Source organism: Corvus brachyrhynchos, unplaced genomic scaffold (genome assembly GCF_000691975.1).
Source record: "Corvus brachyrhynchos isolate BGI_N302 unplaced genomic scaffold, ASM69197v1 scaffold32, whole genome shotgun sequence".
NCBI classification, from domain to species: domain Eukaryota; kingdom Metazoa; phylum Chordata; class Aves; order Passeriformes; family Corvidae; genus Corvus; species Corvus brachyrhynchos.
In genome coordinates this window covers 10436838-10464513 of record NW_008237919.1, presented here as the reverse complement: position 1 = coordinate 10464513, position 27676 = coordinate 10436838, and the positions used below count along the sequence as shown (strand labels likewise).

Below are 27676 nucleotides of genomic sequence, written 5' to 3'. Positions count from 1 at the left end.
GACTGCTGTCTGACTGTGTGCCTTGTTCTTTCAGTACCTAAATGTCATGTTCAGATAGCGCATAAAAATGTTGTGACAATTTCTGCTTTTCCCAGAAGATATACAGTACCATAAAAATCCTACCCCAGGAACTTTGCACCTGCAAACTAGGTTGCCCTTATAAGTTGAAGCAGAAATTTCTTTTCTTGTAGGTGACCATTCATACTGAAGAGAGCCTCTGTCAAGCATCTTGGCACTTTCCTCAGTTTGGCTTGTTGGGAATAATGTAGTTTTCTGTGAACTTCTGAGAGTTGTGTTGTTCTCTTGTACCTTTAGTTTAACATTTTCCTAACAGGAGGCCAGTTGGTTTTGAAGGATAAAGCTTCCAGCAATGATTGCTGAAAAATTACAAAATATAAAAGGATCAAATTTTTTTTCCCAGTTTTCCTATTATGTAGGAGGGGTAACCCTTCTTTTTTTTTCCTGCCATTAAGTTATTACTGAGGTCATGCATACATTGTTTATAGTATCATGAAATCTTTAGCTTGGATGTAGGGAAGTGAGAGAAAAATGACTCACTTCTAGTATATATAATTTCATCCAAGGGTTTTGAATTTTTATTCCTATTGCACATGCATTTGTTCTTGTTTCCTGGGTAACAGCATGTTTTACAAACTCAAATGTTTACCGTGGTAAAAGTAAGAAAAGCTAATCTCAGATAAGTATGTAGCTATCAAAATCTTACTAAATCTTAAGCTTTTAAAATCTAAATTCCATATTTCAGTAAAACATCTATGTGTACATGTCTTTATATACATGTATATAGGTTCTGGAGGATAAGGGAATATAAACTTAATTAACTTTAAATTGTAGCAGAATTGTTAATTTATTTCATGTTATACCTACACACTTTCAAATTTAAAGATCTGCCTTTATTCTCTGTGGTTGATATGTATGTATGCATACTTTATGTAGCTGAATCACCAGAAATACTAAGAATTACTCTAAAGGGAAATATGTATATATAGTCATAAAAATAGATGTTTATATGCAGGTTGAGATTTCAGGCTTCTCAGAAACAGAAACTGCGACATGAGCGTTTTATTGTTTTCTGCCTATATGAAAATAAGGGGTTTTTTTTCCCAGCCTGTGAGATGCATCTAAAGAACTTTCTTCACAGAGTTTGGGAACTGTCTGGACTATTCTTTGAGCTATAATGTTGAAAGACTTTTTTACAGGTTTAATTGGAGGAAGGGCAATCTTGCCTCTTAAAAGAGTTACGAAAAAATAGTCTGCTGGCCAATATTTCATGTGGTAATCATGTTTTTTTCTTACAGAAAATATGTCAAAAACTATAGATCTTGATCATCCAAGCAATATTTATTCTTTTCAGGTGACAAAATCAGTCACATTAAGTAATTGCTATTACTGTGGTCTCTCCTGCCACTAGTGGATTAATGTAAGCAGTTCCAACCAAGCTCTTTCATTTATCAACAGCTTTTTTATAGTAAGGACAAAGCATTATGTCTGCACCTTTAAGGAAATCTGTGTTGGTGTGAAGTTTTAATAAAGCATTTTTATTTTGCGTTTGCACATTCAAAATGATCTCCAGGTATGAGAAAGGCAATTACAGAATTTTGATTTTATGATACCTTCACTTCTTTTCTCAGAAGGTATCAGCTTAAGGTTTAGTTCTCATCAGTGGACTGCATACATCATCACTGGTCTCTAAACTCCATGAGATACAGAAAATAGGGCTGTATGATCATACTTCCAGTGTAAAATTAGTTTTAGAAAGCTTATAGGTGATCAGCTGAAGGATCTTTGTTCCCTGCCTTGAATATTTTTAGATTATCCACAGGTAAATTCCCTATGTGATATAACCAATCTCCCTTTGTCTTTTGTGCCTTTAAGGCCTTGAAAGTTAAAAAGGGCTTTTAAAGTGATTGTGCACCATGTATTCCTCTCTCACTACAGACTGTCAGCCCAGCACTCAGAGAAGGTTCCAGCTTTGACTGTCAGCAGTGTGCCTGAGAGCCTCTCTGGGAGTTGCAGAGGGGATAAGGAAGTATTTGAAAATGTTATTTTAAATGCTGCCTTTTGTAACATTCTCCACTATATTTTTTCCCCTTGTTTTCCATGCAGTTTGGTATCTAAAATTAATTTCTGAATGTTATTACTGTCAAATTTCTAAGTATGTAATACACAATAGTTGCTTATATTTATAACCCATTAGCTAAAATGAATGAAGCACTGTTCACGCAAAAGGGAGAAAACTCATATTCTATCTGAATATTTATTAGTGCCTTTCAGTCTTCAGGACTGCAGAAAAATATAGCTGGAATGAACCTCTGGAGATTGTATAGCTGGTGTCCTAGCCCAAGGCGCTATCTTTGTCATTCCTCACAGACACTGTAGAAGAATTATAAAATAATTTAGGTAGGAAGGAACTTCTGGCGTTTGCCTGGTCTAGCCTGCTGTTCAGGGCAGGGCCACCTTTGAAGCTGAGTCAAAGTGCTTAGGGCCCCCATTCAGCTGAATTTTGAATAACTTTAAGGATGGTAACTCTTCTTTGAGAAACATGCTCTAAAGTTTTACCACCCTGCCATGGTTTTTTTCCTCCCTTCTATCTAATTAGAATAATTGGAGTTTCACTTTTTGCAAGTTGTATCTGTTGCCTTTTGCCCCTCCACCGTGAATCTCTGAGAAGAGCATGGCTCACTCTTCTCCATAATCTTGAAAACAGCACTTGGATTTGCCTTAATCTTTTTTGTAAAGGTTAGACACTAAAACTCAAGCCCCTCAGCCTCTCTCCATACACTGCATGCTTCAGCCCTTGGTCACTGCCATGGCCTTCCACTGGGCTGGCTTTAGACTGTCTCTACCCTGGAGTGCTCCAGATGAGACAAAATGGCTGCAGGTGCCATCTCACAAGTGCTGAGTTGGGGTGAAGGACCGCATCATTTTACCTGCTCTCTGCACTGTTACTGGTTCAGCCCAGTATGGAGTTGGTCTTCATTTCTACAAGGATGCCCTGCAGGCTGATGTGCAACATGTTGTCAGCCGGGAGCCTTCAGTCCTTCTCAGTAGAGCTGCTTTTCTTTCCAATTGGTGCCTGTGCTGCAAGTCTTGGCATTTGCTTTAGTTGAATTTCTTGGGGTTTCTGACAGATCATCCCACATTTCACTGCCCTTATCTGCTGAATGTGTTATTTTATGTTCCACCCGAATCTTCCAGACATCTCTGTAGAAAATGGAAAATAAGTTTTCTTTCCTTTTTCATGTTCTTTGATGTTTCTGTACTGTTTATTCTGTTTCCACTTCAGTCTTCTCTGCTTCTTTTTTGTTTCTCATTCTGATTAAATTTTACACATCTTTAATCCATGCCCACTTTTTTTTTTAAACTCTGACATCTTAACTGTGGAGAGAAGTATCCAGTTGAGACCTTACCAGTGTAGGAGAGCAGAGAAATAACTCTGTGCGCTATAATGCTATTAAATATATCTGTATGATTGAGTAGTTTACCATAGTGGGTGTCGTGAGCTGGGTTTAACTACTGAATGATTGTGGTCACCAGATGCTTTTCAGGGTAATGCCTACCTAATCACTTGTTCTTCATCCTCAGGTTATGTAGTTGCATATTCCTGCTTATTGGAATATCTTGCATTTCTCCTTATTGAAAGGCATCTTGTTTCTTTCAGATGATTACTTCAATCTGTTTATTTTCTATTCTAATCTGCTCATCCAGAGTGCTTGCATTTGGTCTAAGATTGGTGATGTCTTGGGATTTATTCATGACCTAGATAGATAAAAATGGAAATTGCACATAAAAGATTGCATATGCGTAATGTATAGAAAGTAAAATATTGAATAGCAGTGGATCCACATCTTCCAAATTATTTCTTTTCTGTTTGGATTCAGTATAGCTCTCCAGTCAGTTCTGTATTCACCCTGACATAAGCAAACTTTCTTTAAGAGAGTGACATATATTACATACTTGTGAGAATGTTTAGTTAGCACATATGGCATCTGTTGTGCTCTGTCTGCGTGTCTTGCTGCTAATTTGACATGATTTAATCATGAGAGATCTGGGTTGGCTGTTCGGTTTTTTCCAGGCATTGTTTGTTGATTTATTGTTTAACTGTTCAGTTTAATTTTTTAATCTCAGTATTTTCTTGAGTGAAAGTTTAATACTGATCATACAAAGATCTTCCTCTCCTTCCCTCCCTCTGCTTTAAGATTGAAGTTGACCTTTTCTAGTCTTGTATCCCCATGAGTTCTCAAAGATGATGACTAGTTGCTTTGAGACTGTAGAATTAGAACAAACCAAGCCATCACATCTCCAGTTGAAATACTGAGGAAACCTACCTCATGAAAATGTAGTGGAATTACCGGCAGTTGCTGTGATTTTGTCCAGTAGTCACTTGTTTTACATGAAAGTGCCATGGGCTCTTTAAATAATCACAGATGACTGATCCTTTATTTTAGATCCAGTTTGAAGCTACTGGAAGAGTCTGACTCATATTAACCATAATTGTGACTGGGAAGAAGAAATTAATTCTCTTTGTGCTTAATGGATGTTGATGTGCCCGTTAAAAATAAATACACATGAGTTTGGAAGAAGGTCTTCTTGAGGCTTGAATATTGCATTTCTTCACTTGCAGTCAGGCTATTAGCATAATTTTAACATTGTTTGGCATACATTTTTAAGCAAATATACGCAGATATTAGCACAACCCCCTTTCTAAACAACCCTCTGCAATTCTTTGCTGCCAGTTTAAATTGTTTCAAGTATTGTGCCTTTATCTGCTGGAACATTCACTATTTACTAACTTGCTGAGACACTAAAAAAATCCTCAAAATTTTTTTTCATTTGGTGAATACTTGTCAGTCCATGTGTAAGTCCTGGAGTTTGTGGTATTGTGATACTTGGCCCTTTGAGCTCAGACTGCCCTTGCAGGGGCAAAAAAATATGAATGAGTGAGAAATGTAAAGATAGTGGTAGGATGAGCCAGTGATTAAGCCATATGCATTATTTCATAGTTTCAAGGTGCTGGTACCCTTTGGAACTCTGTGAATCACTGTGATCATAAAATAATTTGGATTGGAAGGGACCTTAAAGGCCATGTAGCCCACCCCATCCCCCACCTCCACCATGGGCAGGAACATCTTCAACTAGATAATGTGGCTCAGAGCCCTGTACAGTGGACAGGGATGGGGCATCCACCACCTCTTTGGGTGACCTGTGCCAGTGCTTTACCACCAGCATTGTAAAAAACTTCTTCCATATATCTAATCTAAATTGACCTTTTTTTAGTTTAAAACTGTTACTCGTCCTATTACAACAGGCTCTGCTAGAAAGTCTGTCCTCCTTTGAATCCTGAAAGGCAGCAGTGAGGTTTTCCTGGTTGGCTCAAAGTCAGCAGTGCTCTACCCAGAGTGAAGAGGCAGTCCTAGTACCTCAGTCATGAGCTGATGTCTCACCGGAATATGGAACATTTTTTCACCTTTATATTTTGTGAATGGGCTTGTATTTTGGTTTTCTTGTGTTTTTCTCCTCCTTCTGTTTAGAAATACGGATTTTTTCGGAATGTTAGCCCACTTGATAGGTTAGCTTCTCATTGGACAAAGATCGAAAGATTCTGAACTCGATCAGCTGAACAATATTGCCAGTATAGGACTTCAAAATATTGTACGTAGAAGTGGGAAAAATAAGGAGAAGGATAAATTCAAAGAGTTAGTAGGGAAGGGTCTGATTTTATTTGCATTTTGTCTTTTGACTTGAAGAATGTCTTTAAATTACATTTTCAAGATTGTCTCTTAAATCTTGTGTGCTTTAAACTTGTGCTTGAACTACAAGTTGAAATTCTCATTTACTTTAGTCCAGCAGCTAGTTTTAAAGCAGCTTATGAAATATTAATAGGCACACAATGCCTTCAACAGTGTAGTTCTCAGAAACAATGCTGCCAAGCTAATATTCAGTGTCACATTTTCCCTTTCACCTCTTGGAAGTGGTATCAGAAGGGATTCTGGGAAGATTGACTGGACTGGCACATAGAACCCATCTCATTAAACTGAATTTAAACCCTTGCTTGATAAGCTTAAATGTGATTCTTAATTTTTTATCTTTTCCTCAAGAGGTTATTGAATACACTAGGTAAAATGAAGGACATAAATGTTCATAAATAATTAATATGTTCCCATTAGTATAGTACTTGATTTTAACCCACTGGTGTACACACTATTAAGAAGTATAGACTAGTCTTCCTAAACCAGACAATTAGACTTTTTCCAAAATTAGCAACAGAAATTCTTCCATTCCTATGTTCATTTTGCAAAAAAAAATTGGCACTGTAGCAGGTGTCAGTTCTGTGTGCAAATACACTGTGTAAAAGAACTGATAACGGCTTAAAGCCAGCTGTGCAAGCTGGATTTTTTCCTCCAACTCTTGCAGGCTTTGCTTTTGCAGGTACCTGCCTGTTCTCAGCTCTTGGACTCATGTATAACAGTTGATGACATCAAGGATGTGAGCTGCAAAAGACAGGGTCATTCCCCGGCTGCCTTTTCGTGCAACCATTTCCTTTTGGTTGTTGTAAAGTAACCGCTAAAGCTTCAAATCAGAATCTGACTTCTAAGTCATAAAATTATTGAATGGTTTGGGTTGGAAGGGACCTTAAAGATTATCTAGTTCCAACCCTCTACCATGGGCAGGGGTGTTATCCCCTAGATAAGGTTTCTCGGAGCCTCATCCAACCTCTTGCATTTGCAGGGATGGGGCATCGACTTCAGGCAATGGACTTTTTCCCATTTGGTTCCGCTGAACTCAGTCGATGGCAGTGCTCAGAGAAGGTGTTTTTAAAGGTAACAGTAACCAAAATTTAACAATTAACATAGTGACCAAGAGAGAGTCTGGTTGAGATATTTTGCATTTTATATCCAAAACCAAACCATGGACAACTTAGAAGGAAGCTATGTCTGTTTCCAGATGTGGTGGTGTGGAGTTCGATTTTACTCTTTGCAGTCTTTCTGATTTCAAACTAGCTCTATCCCTGTGGGGCATCAGTTATTGGGATATGTGTTTATGGGGTAGAGATGGTGGATCTTTCAGAAGAAAATCATTTGAGACAAAAAAAAGAACATACATAGAAGCAGCCAAGCAGTACTTCAAATTAACTTTTGTTTGCTTGTTATTATTTTTCTTTAAAGATGCAGAATGCTTATTTTTCAACTTGTTTATTTACAGTAGTGTACAACTCATTAGAGATCCTAAGTCCTTTTCAGAGTATGGCAATTCTTATTCAGTTACTCTTCTTATTTGCTAATGAGACTGAAAAAATTGTGATTTGGTGTATTCAGTAAGATTTGAAGTGGTAATGAATTACTATGTCTTGTAACTGAACAGGATTTTTTTTAGCTAACTAAATCATTAAAAAAGGTGTATAGTTGTATATATTTGGTTGTTTTATATAGTGACTGGTGTAGTATATCAAATGCAGTAGGAGTATCAGAAAACAATAGCTATCCCTTAAGAAAACAGCATTTGAATTTTTCCTTTAGTTTTCCTTTAAAAATAAGCATCAGAGTAGACTCAGCCCACATGAAAAATCCTGATGTATTTACACCTGTGTTCTGTAACATTTCATCATGTTTCACACAAGGCCATATATTTCCACTGGTTTCATAAACCAAACTTTTGGTTTTGACAGTGTACTAGAATCTCCACAAAAACAGCGTGCAGGTTTACTTTTTATGTTTTGGCACTAAAAATAATTCTAGGAGTACTACATATATTAAAAAAAATTAGCTTCTGCATTGTCTCAGCATTTTTAATTTCAAAACTGGATTTTTCATGACAGTTCTGACACATGGTTCATTAATGCACTTTTAGTGACTCTTAATGATAATGCAGTTTGTAAAGTTATTGTAAAGTGAAATTAGAGTAAATGTGATCTGACTTTGCAATTCTGCAAAATGTGTAACAGAGTGACTAGCAAATTAAGTGACTTCATCCATCTGTGAAATATTTCAAGGTCACACCTTTATTGTCTACAAGATTTCTAACTAAAAAGACAGAGGATGACAGTACTTACAGTTTGATAATGTTTGCTTACTAAGCGTGAAATGAAATTTAACAGTGCAGCATGTCTACATTTGTAAATTTATTGTGGTTGTTTAGACTTCTTGGAAAATGAAATGTCAAGCTATTGCTCTTGGCTTCTAGAATGTGATCTTTAGGTCCAGTAGAAAAGTTCACTTTGTAAACTTTTCTTCTCTAAATCAGTGTGACAATAATTTTTTAAGTCTATTTCTTAAGCAAAACAAAAGTTGTGGCACGACTGCACCTGAAGTTAGGATGTGGCGATACCAGTGCAGCTGGGAGCATCTGATGCAGCAGCTGCTCGTTATCATAGTCCTTGCTACCACCAGGCATCATATTCAGCTCAGTGGCACAGTGTGTGAGGTTAAGCTCTTAAAAGATTTCTAGATTGACATCCTGTATCATAGCAGTGCAAAAATTGTGTCATCTACACCTGAATAAGTAGTGCATGAAGTAATTTGCAGAAGAGACGACTCCAAGAGTAGAGATTAGGATGGTTGATTGTAAATACCTGAGACATCTTTTTTTGAGGGATTAAATTTGGATCTAAGGGGATTTTTTTTTTTTGAGGAGAAAGAAGAATCGCAAATTCCAAAATAGTTTATTAAAGAATCTTAATTGTTAGTCAGTACCATGTGATACTCTGCACAAAGTGGTATAAAACCAGGGAGAATGCATGAGTGTGTCTACAGAATTGCTTTAGTGCTTCTGAGCAAAATGTTAATCCAAATATCAATAATCAACAAGTCAGTTTGTAAAATACACATCCTGTCTGAATGTGCATCTTTTAGAACTATAAGTGGATTCTGAGCATCTAAGAGAGTGAAAAGGTTTCTTGGGATATCTGCAACAGTTATGAAACTCTTTGGGATAGTGAAATTTTATCTGTGTCAGTTTTGCACACTGGCTGATAATGATTTAACTGGTCTGGTGTAAAATTTCCTTAGTATTTTCTTTTATCATTTTGTTAGTATTGGTGAAAACTGAGGTCTCTGAGTATCTTGGTCTCTAGAATCTTGAGGTGATTAGTTACAAGCTCTGCCACTTCATGTATATGCTAGGAAATAAGGAATTTGCTTTTTGAGCAGTGTATTCATTTTCTGTGGCTTTCGTAATTAACAAAGAGGAATGCTATGTGTTTCTTGATATGAACATTTTTACTCAAATGACCAAATACATCAGAGGGTACAAAAACTCCAAGAGTTCTGAATTCCCGCACCCATAACCTGTAGACCAAGGCAGAAGCAATGCCTGAAGGTATGGATCTGGCTGAAGAGCACAGGGCAGAGAGTGTGAGGATGAAAGTGTGTGTTAAAAAGTGTGGTAAAGTGGATGTGTTAGGGATGACTTCTTGCAAACAGCTTGGAAAGCATTTGTATGTACCATTGATGAGGAATGCCACAGGAGAGGCATGAAGTAAATCCTGGTGTACAAAGCATCACTAAAGAGAAATTTGAAAAATCAGAATATTTTGTCTCTTCTGAGTGTCACAGAATGTAAATTCCAAGTAATCTTTTGTTTGGGAGCTATCAGCTTTCAAAGACAAGAAACCTCAATTATTCTGTTGCTTCTGAAATGTATGCTGAGGTCAAGGATCTCAGTCTTTACAAGTAAAATCAGAATTATTTGTTCTAGCCTCTCTTATTACCCTGTAAAGAGTGCAACACTGGAAAAGTGATTACATTATATTTAGTCCCACAATTTTGTATGGCAAAGTTGTTATTGTAAGAGTGAATTTACAGCAGAAAATGTCAAACCTTGTAGCAGAAGTAAATGAGATTCAGAAGGCCAGGATGAAATGCTTTTTTTTCCCTTTGGTTTGCCTCTTAACATTCAAACACAGGAATGCTGTTCTCATGGAGGATGGAGCAGACAATTTTGAAGTGTGTGCATTTGCTTTGTCTGTATTTCCTTTGTTAACCTCTTAGCAGCAGCATTAAGCAGATTTTCTCTCTTCCTTTGTTTTTTTATTACTTTTTCTGTTCCCCTGGATGGAAAAAGGTGGACTTGAACTAGGAAACAAATTACAAACTGAACAGCAGAACCTGTTCTGTGCCCTTGGAATGGGGAGAGAAGGGAAGTGAAACCTCATACAAAAAGAGGTGTCAGCAGCTCTCATTTCCCAAACTGCTGCTTGGCGGGAGAGAGATGAAGTATCACGGTAATGTTCAATGGGCCTTGCTATTGGGAGCTGGTGGATGGAAACATTGATCCTTCAGTGCTGCGGACATGTACTTGGGCCTCATTACTGTGAGGTTGCATGTGAAGTTGTCCTTTTTGCCTTTCAAGTCTTTCTACTCTTCTCTTTACTTTGTATGCCTTGCAGGTTCAGATTGTGTAAGGACAACAGGAATTACTTAAAACTGGATGTGGAGGGTATTGGGAGAGAAGGAGAAGGGTTAATCCATCTGAACAACTGGATTCTTCATTGCCGTCTGTTGGCCTGTGCCTCTAGGGCAGTGCACTGACTCCAGATGGATGGTTTAATTTGCATATATATTTACATAGTCTTTTATTGTAAATTCTTGTGATCATAATGAGGAATTTCTCTGTAGTAGTCTTTTCTTGACAGTTAAGCAGAATTTTCTTCTTGTCAGAGCTCACCTGCAATAAAATCTTTCTTTTATCTACTATATCTTGACCCTGATAAGACATGGAGCTCAGGATACGACTCAGCTTTCTGGATACCTGTGTTTTTTTCCCAGAGGTGCTTCTCCATTACTCCAGCTTCATAGTTGCCTCCACATTTTTCATATTTTTCCCTTCAGATTTCTTTCATTTTGCCCATCTTTTATTACTTCTAACTGCTCCTTCGGTTTATTAAACAAATTACAGAAGTTTCTTGCTGCAATAATTAGTTCATCAGAGAAATGTAGAGTATATGACTGGTGGATGTTTTCAATAATGAAACATAAGGTTTTTACTGCTCTTCACAACTAAATATTGGTAAGAGAAGAGGGCGACGCCCATTATTGTGCTGCTGGGAAATACAGGCATTCCTCTGCACCACAGAGTTTGTAAATCTCAGTCTTTCATACAGGATCACTGATGCAGAGAATTGATACTAGACAGCAGATGGACAGCGAGGAGGATTTGTATGAAATGGCATGTGGAGGTTTCTCCTCTCTTGTGTTCTGTGTCATGCTGGACTTCGTGTTTTACAATGAAACCTCTTCATGCCCTTGCAGGCAGGATGAGGTAGTCTATAGGATACATGTCTCTGTGTGTACTTAAAGCTCACTGCTCAGTGAGTCAGTGGCCACAGATGGGGGGAAGGATAGGATGCATCTGTGGGAAGATGAGCAGGCTCCTTATCCACAACCCTTTTTTGCTAATCTCATGAGGTAAAAGAGAGTAAATCCATAGCAAAAAGTCTCTTGCATGAACTCTTACATGTAAAGAGATGTTGAATGATTGATTCTCCTGTGATTTACCTTAAATCTCACACAACATATTCACAGAGGTCTCCCACTGTCAATTAACTGTGAAATCCCACCTACTGCAGCCTTGTTTGATGGCACGCTATAGCTCCTGTGGTCTGCAGCCTAAGAAACTATTTTGATGCTTTTGTGTAAGAACTTCATTTAATGTATTTACTAGGTATTTTTGTTCTGGCCAGCTGTAATTTCATAAATTAATTATTCATTCGTTCCAGTGCTCTATGTGCATTTTAATTATTGTTAGAGTTGAAATGAGCAGTTGTTGAAGAATCAAAAATTAGGGAAATATAATGTCTTTTTACTCAGTGAGGAGTAAAAACCCTATCCATATTCCGAACCACTTCTTCATATGTATTTCGTAGTTGGTTTGAGATATCCTTTGTGCATAAAACAGACACACTATGCAAAATCTTGGTAGTGTTCCCTCTAGCCATTTGCTACATTTCTTTAGAAAATGAGAACACCTTTAATTCAGACTTCCCAAAGAACTGTGTTCTAGTTTTAGTATTTTAAAATTTCAGTCTACCACTTTAACCCTGAAGGCATTTTACATATAGTTGGAATAGTGCTCTGCTTAGCTTTTCTTGTAGAATGATTATTGGTGTCACAAAACATTAAGGAAATTCAAACTTATTTTGCACTTAATTTTACCTGAGCAGTATTTCCTTGGTGGTGGTAAAGTTAGCATTTGTTAATGCGTATTTGTATATTCTAATTAGTCACTTACTTAAAGCCAAATAGGCTAGAAAGATGAGAAAAAAATAGAATGTATGCAAACGGCTTTAGCTGAATTGAAGGGGAAAAAAAAGTGTCTTTTCCCCTGAAGCATACACTCTGCATGAAATTCAACTTGACAAGTGACCCTTTCAAAACAGCGCCACAAAGATTTCTCGTCATTCTCCATATATGAGAGGCAGCATTCTTGTATTGTACACACAAGGAGTCCCCGAGATCCCTCCAAATGAAAGTAGCCTCTTCCTCTATCCTTTGTGTTCTATTTTACCCTCATCCCTGTGTTGGCATTCACATTTATGAGCACACATTTATGTGAGAAAATTTTGCAAAAAGCAAAACCATTGATGATGTTAATATGAAATAACATATGATAAAATACAATAAGGAAACTCAAAGTATTCAAAATGTGTGTGTGTTCACTTGTAAAAAAAAAAAGGAAAAAAGAGGGAAAAGAAAAAATATTTGGCAGTTAATTTAATTTACAACTAGGTGACACAAAAGCTGAACTCCAGCTCTCAACTCTTGCATTAATTTAGGAGCAGAAGACAAAAAAGGTCTATGATTCTGTGTGAGCAATGAATAACAAGAATGTATGACTTGGGAAACTGAATGTAATGCATTAAAATCAGAGCAAACTTATAATTTAACAGTGTATAACAAGTATCAGATCTTAAAAATAACAGTAGTGGATCAGCAGTATTTTATCACCATCCAGTTCTCCTGCAGCAACATTCTAGAGATAGTGCACTGGTTATCCTGCATGTATATAAACTGTCAAATAGGTGAGATATGCAGTGTAATATTTAGTATGTCCCATGCCTTCAATGCTCTTTTCAGATGTCTTTAGGAAGAGAACAAAACCTGTACTCAGAATCTGGCTTGACAGAGGGGTGTCAGGTGGGGCAGTGGTACCTCAGGGGGTGGTGGGCTGCTGATAGGTACTCCTCACACACAGTATTGGCTTTGTACATGGAACTTCTTCTGCATGTATGGACCATATGTTCCTATAGTGTTTAATAGATTGTAGATTACAGGCATTTTATAATTTTCAAATAGATAATCTCACATTTTACACCAAGATATTTCGGGCAAAGAGTGGAAAAATTGCAGCCTTGACATGAGCAGTTATCACATGTGAACAAACATCACTTGAAAAACTAGAAGGTCAGGCAAGATGATACTCTAAGGCAAATAGGGGAATAGTTCCTTTATTAGTTATTGCTAGTCTTCAAAAACAATGACAGCAGATAAAGACATCCCTCAGTTGAAAGAGAACCAGAGAAGAAGCAATCTGTTCTTCCTTTTGAGGTTTGCTGTATCTTTATGTTTAGGGGTTTGAGGGAGCTGGGAAAAAGCCTGTTTCCTCTATTCAGCCAGCCTCCAAGAGCAGTTAATATTAATCCTAATTTTTGTATTGTCCATGTATAACTCTGTGGGTTTTTTCCACAGGAGTAACCTGAAGCAGGTAGATCTCTGCAACTACCATTGTGTGCTCTCTTACATGGTTGCCTCCCAGTGAGGGGCATTCCTTCCCCCAGCAGAAGACTTTCAGGGGCTGCCCAGAGACGCAGAGGGAGATACAGGAGGGTAGGAGGGTTCATCTGTTTAAAATATTTTTCCTTTAACCACTGAAACATACTGATGAACAGGGGGCAACATACCTGCCCCAAACTGTTAAATTTGGTGCCCATTCCATTCTGTATTGATGATACAACACATAAGAGATTCTTGCTTCATACACAGGCTCTGTTTTCAAAGCATCATGTTTGCAAGTCCACTCAAATGGAAATACTTGTTAAATATTTACTACCTTAGTGGCTTATCCTTGGATACCAAGACGTTTTTCCTACTGCTTTTCCCAAATACTGGAAAAAGTGCTGTAGAAAATAAGTAAAGAAATAAGTAAAGAAAATAAGAAAATGTCACTTGTGAAAGTTTACCTTGATAACTGCATAGCTAATTTTGTGCAAATAAAATGTTAAATGCAGATATTTTACATGATGAGAAACCTAATCTTTGCTCTGGGTAGGGTATAAAGACAAGTTAAAGTTTAAATGCTGACGTCTGTCTTCTAGAAAATTATCTGTGGCTGCAAAAGCATTTTTGCTTCAGCTCAACTTTTCAAAAATGACTGTCTTATTTATATGTGTTTTATTATTGCTATGAAGTCATTTCTAGTAAGTCACTGACCTGAGACTGATCCGGCTTGATGGAGCTTCTCCTTAACTAATACAAATTAATTCTCAGAATGGAGTATGCAAATATTATCTAATCGGTGTCACTTGGCAAAATTTCTGTTAGGCACATCATGCTGGAGACAGCACAACAATCCTTCTTTCTTCTAAGGAGTCCCCTTGGAAATGGCAATAGAATGCTTGCTTTGATGGAGTAGGCAGAAAGGATGAGCCAAAGAGCTTCAGACATATTTACCTTGCAACTTTCTATTGTGGGATTAAAACAGCAGAAATTGATTCTCTAAATTCTAGTTCAGAAACAGCTTCAGAATATAAATCAACACCTAATTTTATGCCCTCTGGGCAAAATTATCCTATTCTCTTTGTCATTAAGGATGAAATTCATTGCCATCTCTGATACTTTGCATTTTAAAAATTTGAAAGCCAGTGTTTGTTTCTTTCTCTGCTCGTCCTGTACAATCAATATGCCTTTCTGAAACTGCTGTATGCCTCTATTAGCTTCTGCTTTTTTATTCCTTTTCAAGCAGAAGGTTGCAAGAACCATGTTCATTTTCGTTAAGAAATGAGTTCTTCACAACAAGAAGCTGCAGAAGGGTGAATCCTGAGCAATGGGGAAAGCAGGAGTTTAGCTGTTTATTCAGGATTTTTTTTGACTACTGTGTTTATGAAACTGAGTTCTCTGTGTATACCTTTGAAAGTAGGACTATGATTAAATATTTACAGGTATGGTATGAGGAGTAGCTAATGAATGTCTCCAGTATTTTCAGCAAACAGTAGCTGTGGTATGAAATGCATATGAAACAAAACTTTTGTTCAGAAATCTTCCTAGTATAGTAGAGCACTTAATGCTCTGACTCATAATAGTATATAGCAACAATGTCCTCAGTTAAGGTATTTCCTTGTCTTTAAATTGCCCTGAATACCACAGTATTTTAGGTCAGAGGAAATCCAATAAAAAGCTTAGCTTGCTCTATGTTTAAAAAAAAAAAGTAAAAATTCTGAAATTATGTGTCTCTGCTGTTTGCATTAATGTAAAAGGAAATGTGTGTATGATTTACATGCTGGCAGGACTGTCAGTTTGTGTGTTAGAAACTGCAGGCCTACTTCTGCATCTTTAGCGTAGGAGATGGAGCCTTTGTAGAGAGTAGTAGGTGGTGGGATAGAGTGAAGTGCAGCAGGGCTTGAACCCCCTCTGCTTATCTGAGGAGAGTCCCTTCGTACTTTACACACAGCATAGGTGGGAGCTATTAGCATGAGCACTGGCCAATAATACCATTTAGTGCTTTTTTTCCTGCTTTACTATAGCAGCCATATAGCTATGTGATGCACCTCGTGAGCATGAGAGAGAAGGGCAAGTCCCTTGCACAACATAATGATGTGATTTCCAAAGCTCAAAATTTGCCCAAACTTATATCAGGTCTCTCTAGAAAGTGGTCAGGCAGTTGATGTGCTGCACCTGCTGCTTGTGGTGCTACTTGAGATCGTTTGGTTGCTCCCTTATCTGCTTATTTGCTGTATTTGTCTTGTTATTGAAAGGAATGAAGTCTTCCTGGGGCTTGGTGAGGACTGGGGAAGCTGCTTATGCTGGAGCATGTTGAGCAACAGAGGTACTAAAAAAAGGTTGTATTTACTTAATAAAAGCCAAGTCTGTCTGCTTGGTTTCAGTTTTCAGCTTTCATTTAGAAGACAGTTGAAAAGCAAGAAAGTTTTACATTTTCTCCTTTTTAAAAAGCTTTGTCATTTTTAATTGAACTTAATAATTTAACTTCAAGGAGCAGTGATGGCTGCAAGACTTCTGTCTTGAAGGTTTCTGACACCTACAAATACCTTTTTGCACATCTGTCAGGGAGAGTCCTCAACAGGGGCAACAAACCAACATTTTTCTCTCTGGAAAGAGAAAGTGTTGCCTCTGCTGTAGGCTACGACTTTCGTTTTCGTGTTTCGTGACAGTAATGTTTTTGCTGCTTGGTGGAAGAGCACAGAAGAGACGTGTGGTGAAACCTTCAAAACAGACAGCGATCCCTTCTTGAAGTCCATAGGTGAAGTTTTATTGGCATTTTTATTTTTGGTAATATGCCTGTAATATTCCTCTAAGGTCTTTACCATTTGAAAGTTGAAAGCTGTGTGATAAAAACAGACTTGTAATGAAACACAACCTCCTTATAGAAGTTTCACTAAAAATAGTTCTGGTGGTGCCCTGGGGGTGTTCATCAGCTAGCGACAGCGGCTGCATTTTCACAGCGGGAAAGCAGGGCTGGTGAGGTCAAGGAGGATGAGTCTGTATTCCTGTGGGGAGCTTGGTAGGAGCATGCTGGGCGTTTTGAGCTTTTACGGATAAAATGAGTATGGGTTTGTGACAATATTGTTTTAAAATATCTGGAAAGCTGGAACAAGCCCAAAAGAATTCCAGTTCCAGCTTTCAGTGTGTGTGTGTGTTTTAGGATCCTCAGATATGAGGTCTAGCTGACCTTTACTTACAACGGTCACATTTCAAAACGAGAAAATTCTGACTTAATATTGATCAATCTCTGCTCACTTCTTTCAAAACAGAATTGCTAAGTTACAGTCCTGGTTTTTGCTTTACTTCTTTTATGCTTTTGAAAACAGTGCCCTGGTTTCCTCTTTGCAAAATAAAGACTCACTGAAATGTCTGCATCACCAGAAACTAATCCATTCTCGGCGTGCTCTTCCTTTTCCAGATGATGAACCTGTAAAATCTGTTTTACAGGAAGACTTTCTGACTTCCTTTTAAGTGCAAAATGGTATCTCTTGGGAGCCTGGATGCAAGTGACCATGTTCAGCACATAGTTTGACTGAGGTGACTGCTTGATCCCTGACTTGTACCAGCAGACAGGAGAGGTCCTGCTGGACTAGAGACCTTACTGGGCTTGTGGGAACGTGGTTATGATAAAAAACCCCTGACAGATGTCAGTGTGATAGGATTTGAGCAGTCACTGCTTTTGTTTTTGTGCAGGAGGGAAACTTCATCGGAAACACGGATGAAATTCCAGCCTTATCTTAGGGAATGAATGTGGGTTTCAGGCACGCAGCAAGAGAAGAGAGCCAGTGCCTTTTCAGGCTTTTTGCTTCTCTCACCCTGTGCCAAGGATGATCTGACGCACCTTAATTTTAAAGTTTTTTGAACTCTGCTGGGATTTGAAATGAGTATTGTCATAGTGTGCTTGTGATGTCGCTTCCTTTGTTTGCCTATTGCCATACACCCTGGCCAGCTCTGTAGGAGACCTGTCTGTGGAGTGCCTTTTAGTGTTTAGATCTAGCAGTGATTAGAATACACTAATGCCCGGTGGGTACATGTGTCATTTTTTAACAGCTGCCGAGCTTTCTCCCTGCTGCTCCAATTAACACATTCGGCACACACTTGTCGGTGAGTGGGCTGTGTGTACGGATTAAACCACTTTGCTGTTTATTCATCCAGCATATGAGATGCCAGAAATGGATTGGCGTGTTTCCTCTTCTTACAACAAATGAAATCAAACACGCTCCTGAGGCTGTGCCCGGGTAGATATGAGGGCAGCATTTAACTGGCGAATGGAAACCTGTTTTGCCTTGAGATATGGTTCAGTCCATTGACTAACATCTATCCCCGCCTCCCAGCCCCTCTTCAAATGATGGAAACACAGGATAGGGAGCTCTCAGTGCTGGGCTTCCCCTTGCTGGCAAGCAGGTCTCTTCAACTTTGTCCTCTGCTGCTTAATAACAGCTTGGAATTGTGAAATTCTCCTTTTTCTTCAATGCTTTCACCCTTTATTTATTTTCAGGTGGAAATATTCCAGTCAATAGATTTGATAAAGTGTGTCTCTGTGTGTATCCCTTTTTATTTTTAAAAGGGAAAACAGTATGCTTCCTAGTCACAGCTGAGATAAGGGAGGGGTTGTTTAATGGTACCGGAGCGGCTGGTGGGAGCTGCAGCTCTGCTCCGGTGCTTGCGGTTGATTCATGCTGGGACAGCTCTTTGTGAAGCAGAGGGCGAAGGGGGCTGCCGGCTGGGGCTGTGAGTGAGGAGGGAGATGGAGCGCTTCTTGGGCTTTGTCAAGCAGATAAGAAGATCGAGAAGAAGAAAAGGCAAAAAGTACCGGCCAGAGGAGGATTACCACGAGGGCTATGAGGATGTCTACTATTATGCCTCAGAACATTTTCGAAGTAAGTATTTGCATAACCTCATTTTCTTTTGGCTGTGATAAGGGATACGTTCTTACCAAAAACGCAAAAAATATTCCTCCCTTGCTAGAACCTGAGCCTCATATATGTATTAAAAGTCAGTTCCTGTGAGGGCTTTTTCTGCTGCTGCTGAACAATACAAAGCATCTAAAGCAGCACAGAAGCTCTCAAAGTAAAGAGGGTCTGTCTGCAGACCCTGGTGAGATTTCAGATGCAGTTAATCCAGTCTGACTGCTGGAAACCTTTTGTTAAAACACTTGTGTTGAGAAGCGAGTAGGGTGGTGGCAACCCTTGTAGAGTGCCTTCGGAAAGCTGTGTGGGTATTTTTAAAGCACTACAGAGGCAGTGAGCACTCATTTGTAAGTTGAAGTTGATGATTAATGTTTGGTATTGAGGGAGAGTCGGTTTATTAAGTCTCTGCTGTGACCTGGTCTTTTCAGTAGTGAGTAAATTGAGTGGGCTGGTTCTTCGCTGCAGGTCCAGGACCACTCCTGGAGAATTAAGTGGGGGTTTTGTTTGCTGGCACTCACATGTTGGCACTCAGCAGCTCTGCCAAAACCAAAATAAACCACCTGCTCAGAAGTCCCTGTGTGAACTGTGTGCTGGACCCTGCAGCTTCTTAGAGTTTGTCCACTGTGCCTGTACAGGCTGCAGAGCTGCTGGTGTGCCGTGGTCTTCTGGAGGAGGGGATGTGCCCAGAGGTGCCCACAGGGAGGGTAGGAGGGAGGGAAGCCACGCTCAGCCCCTGCCTGGGGTCTTGTGCAGCATTGTCAGGGCAAGGTGGTAGCAGTAGAACCAGCAATGCACAGAAATTGCCTGTTTCTGCTGTTTGGGCCACTGATTTGGGACCTTTGCAGTAAAGCTGTGCCTTGTTGAGCTGCTGAAGTTTGATGCACTTTTTTGTAGTTCTGTACCATGTGAGTGACTGTCAGTATCTTTTTTGCTCAATTTCCACTTTGCTGAAATAAATCATAAGAACCTTACATTTGTTTTAAGATAGAATGAGAAATGTGATTGTGCCTTACAGCACCAGAGAACTGCTATCTTGTGGAAAATTAGGAAACAAAAGAATTGTTCTTATTGGCTTTCTCCCAGTGTGCCATGCTTGCCTATCTCCAAAAGACAATTAATGTAGGGTGATTGATTGTTTACTGGGCTTCTCGTTGATACAATTTTGTTTGCTTTCCACTTTTAAGAAAATTTATCATGCTGATAATGTTAAACTATATAATTTATCTATATTGTTAAGAGGGAGTTCTTGCAAGAAAAAGACCTGTTTGGGGGGCATTGCATCATAATGGGTAACATAGTGACATAAAGTCTGCTACACAAAATCTGCTACACTAGAACTAAAAATTTTAAATCTGTTTAGCAGTGAAAAATTTGAAAGTGATATATGTTAGTGAAAGCATGTAACTTTTTCTTGCTTTAATATGTAAATCAAAAGAACATGTCAAAGCCGTATGTCAACATATTTCCCTAGCCGATTGTTGTTGTTGAAGGTCCTTTAAAGAAGAAAGCAAAGCCCCTCCAAAAACTGTCAAATGTAATAAGGATTCTTGAATGATGATTAATAAATTATTAACTCGCCCCTCCAAAAACTGTCAAATGTAATAAGGATTTCTTGAATGATGATTAATAAATTATTAACTCTTAACTTAATGTATGGCACTAAGATTGAGCCAAATGTCTAATAGGTTTTTCCTTTTACTCTACTAAGAAAATGAAAGAATGTATACACTTCTGCTTGTGGAGGTCGTAAGTATTTCAGACTGGATGAAATGTGTGTCAGATTTTGAAGTGGTGTTTACAACAGTGTTCAAGTACTCAGACTGAATTGAACTCAAATTAGCACGCAGCCCTATGGAGCTGGATGCACAAGGAGTTAGCTACTTCTCACAGTTACTTAAACCAAGCAGTCACAGGAGATTCGAGCCATGCAGTCTTTATAGAGATACCATCTCAAGCACAGTTTCTCCTCAAGTGCTTTTGTGTGGTCTTTCCATGTGCTTTATGTGTCAGTGTTTTGGTTGGATAGGTGTGGTAGTTACTTAAAGCAATGTGCAAAATCTGAAAAGATGCTGCTGGTGCTACTACAAATGCTCTCTTCAAATTGAATTGCATGTATTTGGGACAATGAAATGTTTCATATTTAATTTAATTATGGTCTGGTGTTACACTGTTTACAGTACAAATTTAGAGTAATTGCAGAGCTTTTAATAGCCATTCCTTCTGCAGTCGTTTGCTTAGAAGAATGTGTGCTTGCAGGAAAGATTGTATTTATTGGTACGATTTTTAGAATATCAGAGCTAATGAAATCAAATGCCTATTATTCATTCAACTGAATGGAGCTGGAGCTTTTTTAGATTTAGTTTCCTTTCTCTACATTGTTAGGCATCCCTTCTCCATCATCATTTATGAGTTATATATCCAATTAGCCAGTACATTTGAAGATTGTCTGAGACAATCACTTTATGAGCTTGTTACTGTTTCTTTTCCCCCATTTGTAATATGGCTTAGGGTGTTGTACGAGGAGACAGAATTAATGGAAAATGCAGAAACTGCATTAGAATAACCACAGGATCAAACAAAGACAACAAAGTTAAAACCAGAATAGGCCTCTGGGAATCACAGGAAAAAGGTGGCTTTAGTTTGTCCTCAGCCCAGCTGTGCCTGGATATTGGGATATTGTTGCTCCCGCTTTTTGGTACACCGTCTTTATTTCTCTGAAACTTTGTCATGGAAGACCATATTAGCTGTCATATTGGGATGCAGCTGGATGAAGGGAATGTGCAATGCTGCCTAAAGCTCCCTGGGTAAAAAAAGATACCCCAGCTCCTGAGGCAGATGTCTTTTTTCTTGGACATTTCATCCACTTGTGTTCAGTTAATAGTTAACCTTATTTTAACATGCAACACCAGCTCTTCTATCTTTCTGAAGTGTCTGTGCTATGTAATGCTAGAAAATCTGAAGTAATAATTTTGGTACGCAAGCACATATTGACATTAGTAGTGCAGGCATCTTACTCATTTCAGTGATACTTTGCAGTGTGAACATAGTGGGTGATGAAATTGCTACCCAACCTACTCAGACAAGTTGGTGCTTATTGTATAAAACACTTTAAAAAGCATCATATTTATCTTGAGCAGCATTATGGCACTGTCATTGAACCTGTTCCTTATAATGAGGATTTGCATGAAAAAGGCACTTACTATTACAGAGACTGCAAACCATCAGGAATGCTGTATATCAGAACTTCCTGGAATGCTCCCAAAGATGACATACGTCCTACTGCTGAAGTCAAGGTGTTGTGCCAAGACCTTTGAGTTTCAGCTAGCCTTGAGTGGGAGTGTGGTTTTGGGACCCAGCCCGACTTGGTCACCTCTGACCAAAACAAACACTTCTTCCCACACCCTAAAATAATTTAATCACTAAGTCTTTATTTTTCAAAACACTTGGAAGGATTTGGGTTTCTTCCAACCGATTTTGGAACTTCACAGGTTTCATGAAACATGCAGGTCTAGAAGTCTTAAATTTTGTCTTACATGTTCCTTCTGGTGTCTGTAATCCATCTCCTGAAAGATCTTTTTTCTCATTGGTGGTTCTTATGATGATGATGATGTTCTTCTCAATATGGTTCACAGCATAGTCTGTTGGCATAAAGATTTTACTTTCTATGTAGATGCAATGACAATATTAAGTAATGATCCCAAAAGCAATGTTTAAAGAATTCTACTAGTAAACCTCCACTAACCTGAAAGGTCTTATGATTTTAGCCTTGACCTTAAAGTGTTCCATTTGGTCACCAGGGTCCAATGAATAACTTTCTTCTATCCTTTGTCAAAGCCTAGTGTATGTTGTGTAACAACAGCATTGATATGTTAGACAAAGTAATATGCCATGGTCTGCATCTGCAGTGAAGTCACATATCATTTCCCTCTCTGATGCCGTTTATTAATTATTTCACAATTCTGATGTGAGAACTGGTTCCTCAGTTTAGGACCCTCAACCTCTTTGAATTCGTCCCCTAAATACATGTGATGATCTTTCCATTAATTTGCCCTTCTCCCTCCTATGTCATCACTGGAAAGTGAAGGTAAGGTATTTAACTCCTAGTCTAGCAAATAAGGTAGAAAAGGAGAAACTGACGGTTTTATGTGACTCAGAATTGAAAATGTCCTCTTTGTTGACTGAAATCTGGGAATGATTCATTAAAATTAATATTGTAGATATGATATATTGGGATATTGGGATGGTGTCAGCAGAAAAGCTCCGCTTGGGCGTTACTCTCCAACACAGCTCAGTGTTACGGTGCAACAACTCCCACACCATAGCTGCCAAAATGTTAGGAGTGAATGTCTTTGTGTTTCATACCTGAGGTGGTTTTAAAGCTGTATTAAATACATGAGACAAAACACCAAGGGGAGTGACATGCCTATGGTTTCTTAATGCTGTGGTCAGTAGCAACATCACTCTTGTCAAGATTTTCTCCATTTTGTGAATTGGTACATATAGTTCTTGTTTGCAGCAATCTCATAGATTTGATTGGGGTTGCAGAAGAGTTAATGATTTTATGAGTCACACAAGGGAACTGAATATCTCTAGCTCAAGTTGCAAAGATGTTAATTGATATTAAGGGTGAGGAATGCAGGACAGTTGCTTTTCATTTTACAATGATTGTGTGTTGCTAGTTTGCAGTTTAACTGGATGTGCATGTTTGTGGGGGTTGTACTTCACCTATCACAGATCTTGTCAGTACAGTAAAATCTCAGCTTTCATAAAAGTAAAGGTAAAATACTTGTTGAAGCCTACAAGAAAAAAAGGCTTGGTAACCTGAGGAGAGGACATGGCAGGCTTTGAAAACACAATGAAAATAGTATTTTTAAAAAATAACTAAAATTTATTAAAACTTCTCATTTCCTTTGTCTTAATAACTGCTTTATGATTGTTGGAATCTGGAGATTTTCGTTAATGGACTGCAGTTCTTGAGTATTTCTGTTTTCCATAAGCCACTTCTTTCCTGAGATGTGGATAGCCCCAGCACCTCGAGTTCATCCTGGGGGCGATGCCCATGTGCAGACAGACTCTGTCATCACAGGGCTACCATCCAGTGTCAGTTCGCAGGCCAGCCACGGTGATAAAGGAAGCTGCTGTATTTGAGCTTTATTGCTGGGACAGGCAGTGTCAACTTTCCCATTCAGGGTTTTCTGAATGAAACAAAAGCGGTAGCAAGTGATTGTCTCTGCTTCCACTGCTAAAACTTCCCTAAAACTTCTCATGCAACAATTGCAATATTTTCCATTTTGGATAAAATTCAGGCTGGCATTGGATAAAGGTCTACCCTCATGCTGTTTCTCTTGCTTTTTTATCTTCTTCAACACACATAGATGTTGAAAATGGTTAAAAAACTGTTGGTTTTTTTTTAAACAATCGGTCATTGCATCTAGTGCAGTTTTATATTTCATGACAACCATCTTCTTGCAGAGAATCGCTTGACTTCTGGTGAGGTATGTATGTGTTTTGGAGAGGATCCCATTTATCTGCCATCTTGCTCATCATGGTTGTTAGTGAAAGTGTACTTTCCCATGGAACCCAAGTGGAAGAGAAGAATTTCATACTATTCTTATTTTATAGACAAGCAAGCTAGTAGGAGGAGGTAATAAAAAGAAGACAGTTAGCAGCTCTTCAGCCTCCCATGAAATTATTTAGGTTTTCTAAGCCTGTAAGGAATATGCATATATTAAAATCTTATTTTACTCCTTTGGTGTTTTATATTAGTAAAAAAACGCAAGCCTTGGGATGAGGCTTGTGTTTGTGGATGTTTAGTCTGTTTGAAGGGTGGCTTAAGCTGCATTATGTTGTTTATATAATTCAAATATAATTAAATTAGTGTCGTTACTTGAGCTGCAGTAGTGTGATACCCAGCCACACAGTGTGTCAGTGAGGCACCTAAACCCAAGGCTGTGGGGTTCCCTGCAGAACTGGAGCAATGCATTTCTTCTTGCCAGGCAGCGGGTGTGTGCTGGTTTTGGTGAAACATTTTCATTATATGTGAAACAGGCCACAAAAGCCTTTTTTTTTTTTTTTTTTTCATTAAAACTGTGGTGCAACAGCCAGTTTTAAGTTTGTTAGTAATAAGATTGCTTTTTTAAATGACCCTTTGTGGCTCTTCTACAAGTGGCCCTTAGCCTCCTGGGACTGCACAGAGCATGGGTAGTAAAACATTGCTTTGGAGTTACTTGAGGGAAAATAGCTTATTTATTTTAAGGCACTGAAATAATGAGACCTGAGTTATATAATTCTTTGCATGAAGTGTAAACACTCTCCCTGCTAGCAATTACGAGCATACAATTTTTGTGCTACTTTTCTTTCATTTACTTTCCAGTCCTATTTTTTACTTAATAATTCAAGACCCTGATTGTCCCTGCTCAAGAAATTTACTTGTTCTAGGTCTTCCTGCTCTTCTAGTGGCTGCTGGTATAAGGTTGTACTTTGGTGTTTTAGAGAATTTGGCACCCTTTTATCTTCTTGTCTGGAATATATGATGTTCACATTCAAACAAAGAAATTCAGAGAGATCTGGGCTTCCTACTTCCTGCAATGATGTGTAAGTCCTTGGGTTTAATCTTGGCTTTGTCAGTTTACATCATGAGCATGTAGTGATGTGATTATTTTTTCGCCTTGGATATTGTGAAGTGAATGAAATATCAGGTTTTATGAACTAAGATTAAAGAGAGACGTAGAAGCAACTACTGAGGTGTCAGTTTTAATATTGGCCTTCAGTTCCAATGGAAAACTTGAAACAATTAGTGGAACAAAGAAAGAAACAATGTAAGTCCCATGGTGATGAGATTATAAACATTTATTGAGTGATTGCTGTGTTTTGTTAGTGGGGCATGACAGGAGCTGTAATTAATCACCGTCATGAATATAAACACCTGCTTACCGTAGTTATTATTTCTGTAAGACAAATGTGGTGCTACTCGTCATATGTACAGAAATTAGTGGGCAACTTTGTTTAATGTTTTTCAGCAGAAAAGCACAGGGGTTGTGCTGTGACTGGGTACAGGGGCCCATGATGACCACACTGCTCATGACCCAGGCGCCTTAATGCTACCGATTTTGTTCAGAGGATTTTTAGTTTCCTTCTGAAACCCAGGGAATGATACACAAATCATTATTCGGAGGATCATAGTCCAGATTTAAAAGGCAGCAGAACTAAGGGTGCCTCTAGGACCTTCATTTGGCCTCTCATTAAAGAGTGCTTAATGAAGGACCTGATCACTTCTGCTGTAGTGCTGGTGTGACAGAGGCTGCAACCAATCTTGTCAGGGCTCATCCCTCATTTTTCTCACTTGAGAGCATGAATTTGCAGATGTCTGGCACCAGTTGCTGTAGCCAAGGGAGGTTTGGTTTGTATATACAAAAATTACACAAGCCTCAGTAGTCTGAAATTCCAACCATAAGGCATCTCAGGATGCAGCCTTTCAATTCTTGCATACCTTTGATGTTAATCTCCCTGTACTCTGGTTCTCTGCCTATGAGATGAGGTTAATGGTACCTCTCCTTCACAGATATGCTGTGAAAATAAATTAGTGTTTGCTAAGCTATCAAATGCTACAGTGATGAGCACCACAGAAGAACTTGGGCTGAAATGAATGTCTGTCCAGAGAGAAGGGCTTGAATAGTGGGTGGGAATTAAGGCATGGAATTACACTTTGAGCAATGAGGGGAAAGCAAGGTCTTAAATACTTTATCAGGTTGTTAAAATAATTTCTTTTGGGCATTAAATGAAATGAGGTCTCATGCAAGAAGTAGATCAGGTAATGAAAGATTGTGTTGTAATGCATATGCAAAAGGAGGCCTAGCTGAGAAATTCTTAAACCTTGAACTTGCAGTTTGCTTTTTTAATGGTTCGTGTGTGTGTGCACATGTGTGCAGTAGAGAACATGGAGCCAACGGTTCCTTGGGGTTTAGCATGCCATGGAAATTTCATAACAACACCTTTTGGATGTAATATTTGCTATAAATGAACCAAAATCTCCTTGAAGTTAAGATGCAGAAGTAAATTTTGGCAAGTGGCCATTGGATCTGATCACACATGTATCACTTCAGTGCATTCTGTAGTAAAAGTCCCTGTGCTGACACTGTGAGAGAACACTGTGGGCAGCCGTGGAACAGAGGAGGGAGAAACCAGATTTATTTTTTGGCTGTCTCTGGGCACTTTAAACAGATGAGAAGAGACACTTGAGGTGAACTATCTTTGGAAAGATTACCATGTGAAGAGCCAAACTTTGGAAAGCAGAAAGGAGAAAAGAGAGATTTAAGACTGCTCTGGGGGAAATACTGTTTGAATGAAACTGTGAAAAAGAAAGTGAAATCAAAAGTAGACAGATACCATTTGAAGTATTAATTCAGTAAATTGTTTTCAAGTCTGTTTGCAACTGCTTCCTTTGGGTGTGTTTAACAACCTCTGTGACTGCTCAGGTCTATGTTATTTTGATAACATTGTCCCTCTCCCAGAAGGGTAAAACTCCTCACTTAACAATGCACCCTGTCACTATTCTGTCAGCTGGTAGCATCTCTATTAAAAGCGAAAAGAAAGTATTTGCAATGTATTACAAATAAGTGCAGTAAAAAATGAATGGTATGCAAACATATTTTAAATACAGAGAGATACTAGCTTTTTGCCCTTGCTTTCTGTAGGTTGGAGTAGGAAATAATTTAAAGCCCTGATGACCTGCTACCTGCACCCCGTTTGTAGGAGCCCAATTAAGTTGTGTGGTCACCAAGGGATGAGTCACAGCAGTAGCTGCAGGCTGCGGTGCCAGCTGTATGAGCACTGAATGCTCGGAAATCAAAAGGGATGTTTGCCACACTGATAGGGACGTTGCATCTGACAGCCTAGTTTAGGGAAAATGAGAAAATGCTAGTGAAGGAAAGTTGGGAGAGAGCCTGGATCTATGGCAGAGCACTGCCAGCAGCAGCAGCACTCAGGTCAGTTGTCAGTAAATCTAGATACGTCTGGTGGCATTTACAGTTTGGAAAGCAG

General features: G+C 38.7%; 1 protein-coding gene across 7 annotated transcripts in view; it reads left to right on the top strand.

Annotated features, from left to right (window-relative positions):
* Positions 1-18073: 18073 nt before the first annotated feature.
* The window catches only part of GRIP1 (glutamate receptor interacting protein 1), a 222927-nt gene continuing 213324 nt past the window's right edge, over positions 18074-27676 (top strand). For 5 of the 7 annotated variants that reach the window (XM_017733198.1, XM_017733199.1, XM_017733196.1 and 2 more), the window contains exon 1: positions 18077-18607. In XM_017733198.1, the coding sequence (XP_017588687.1) occupies positions 18475-18607 (133 nt within the window). In that variant the 5' untranslated portion in view covers positions 18077-18474. Of the gene's footprint in view, positions 18608-27676 lie in introns of all 7 variants that reach the window. The other 2 variants (XM_017733203.1, XM_017733202.1) reach the window with 2 other exon arrangements.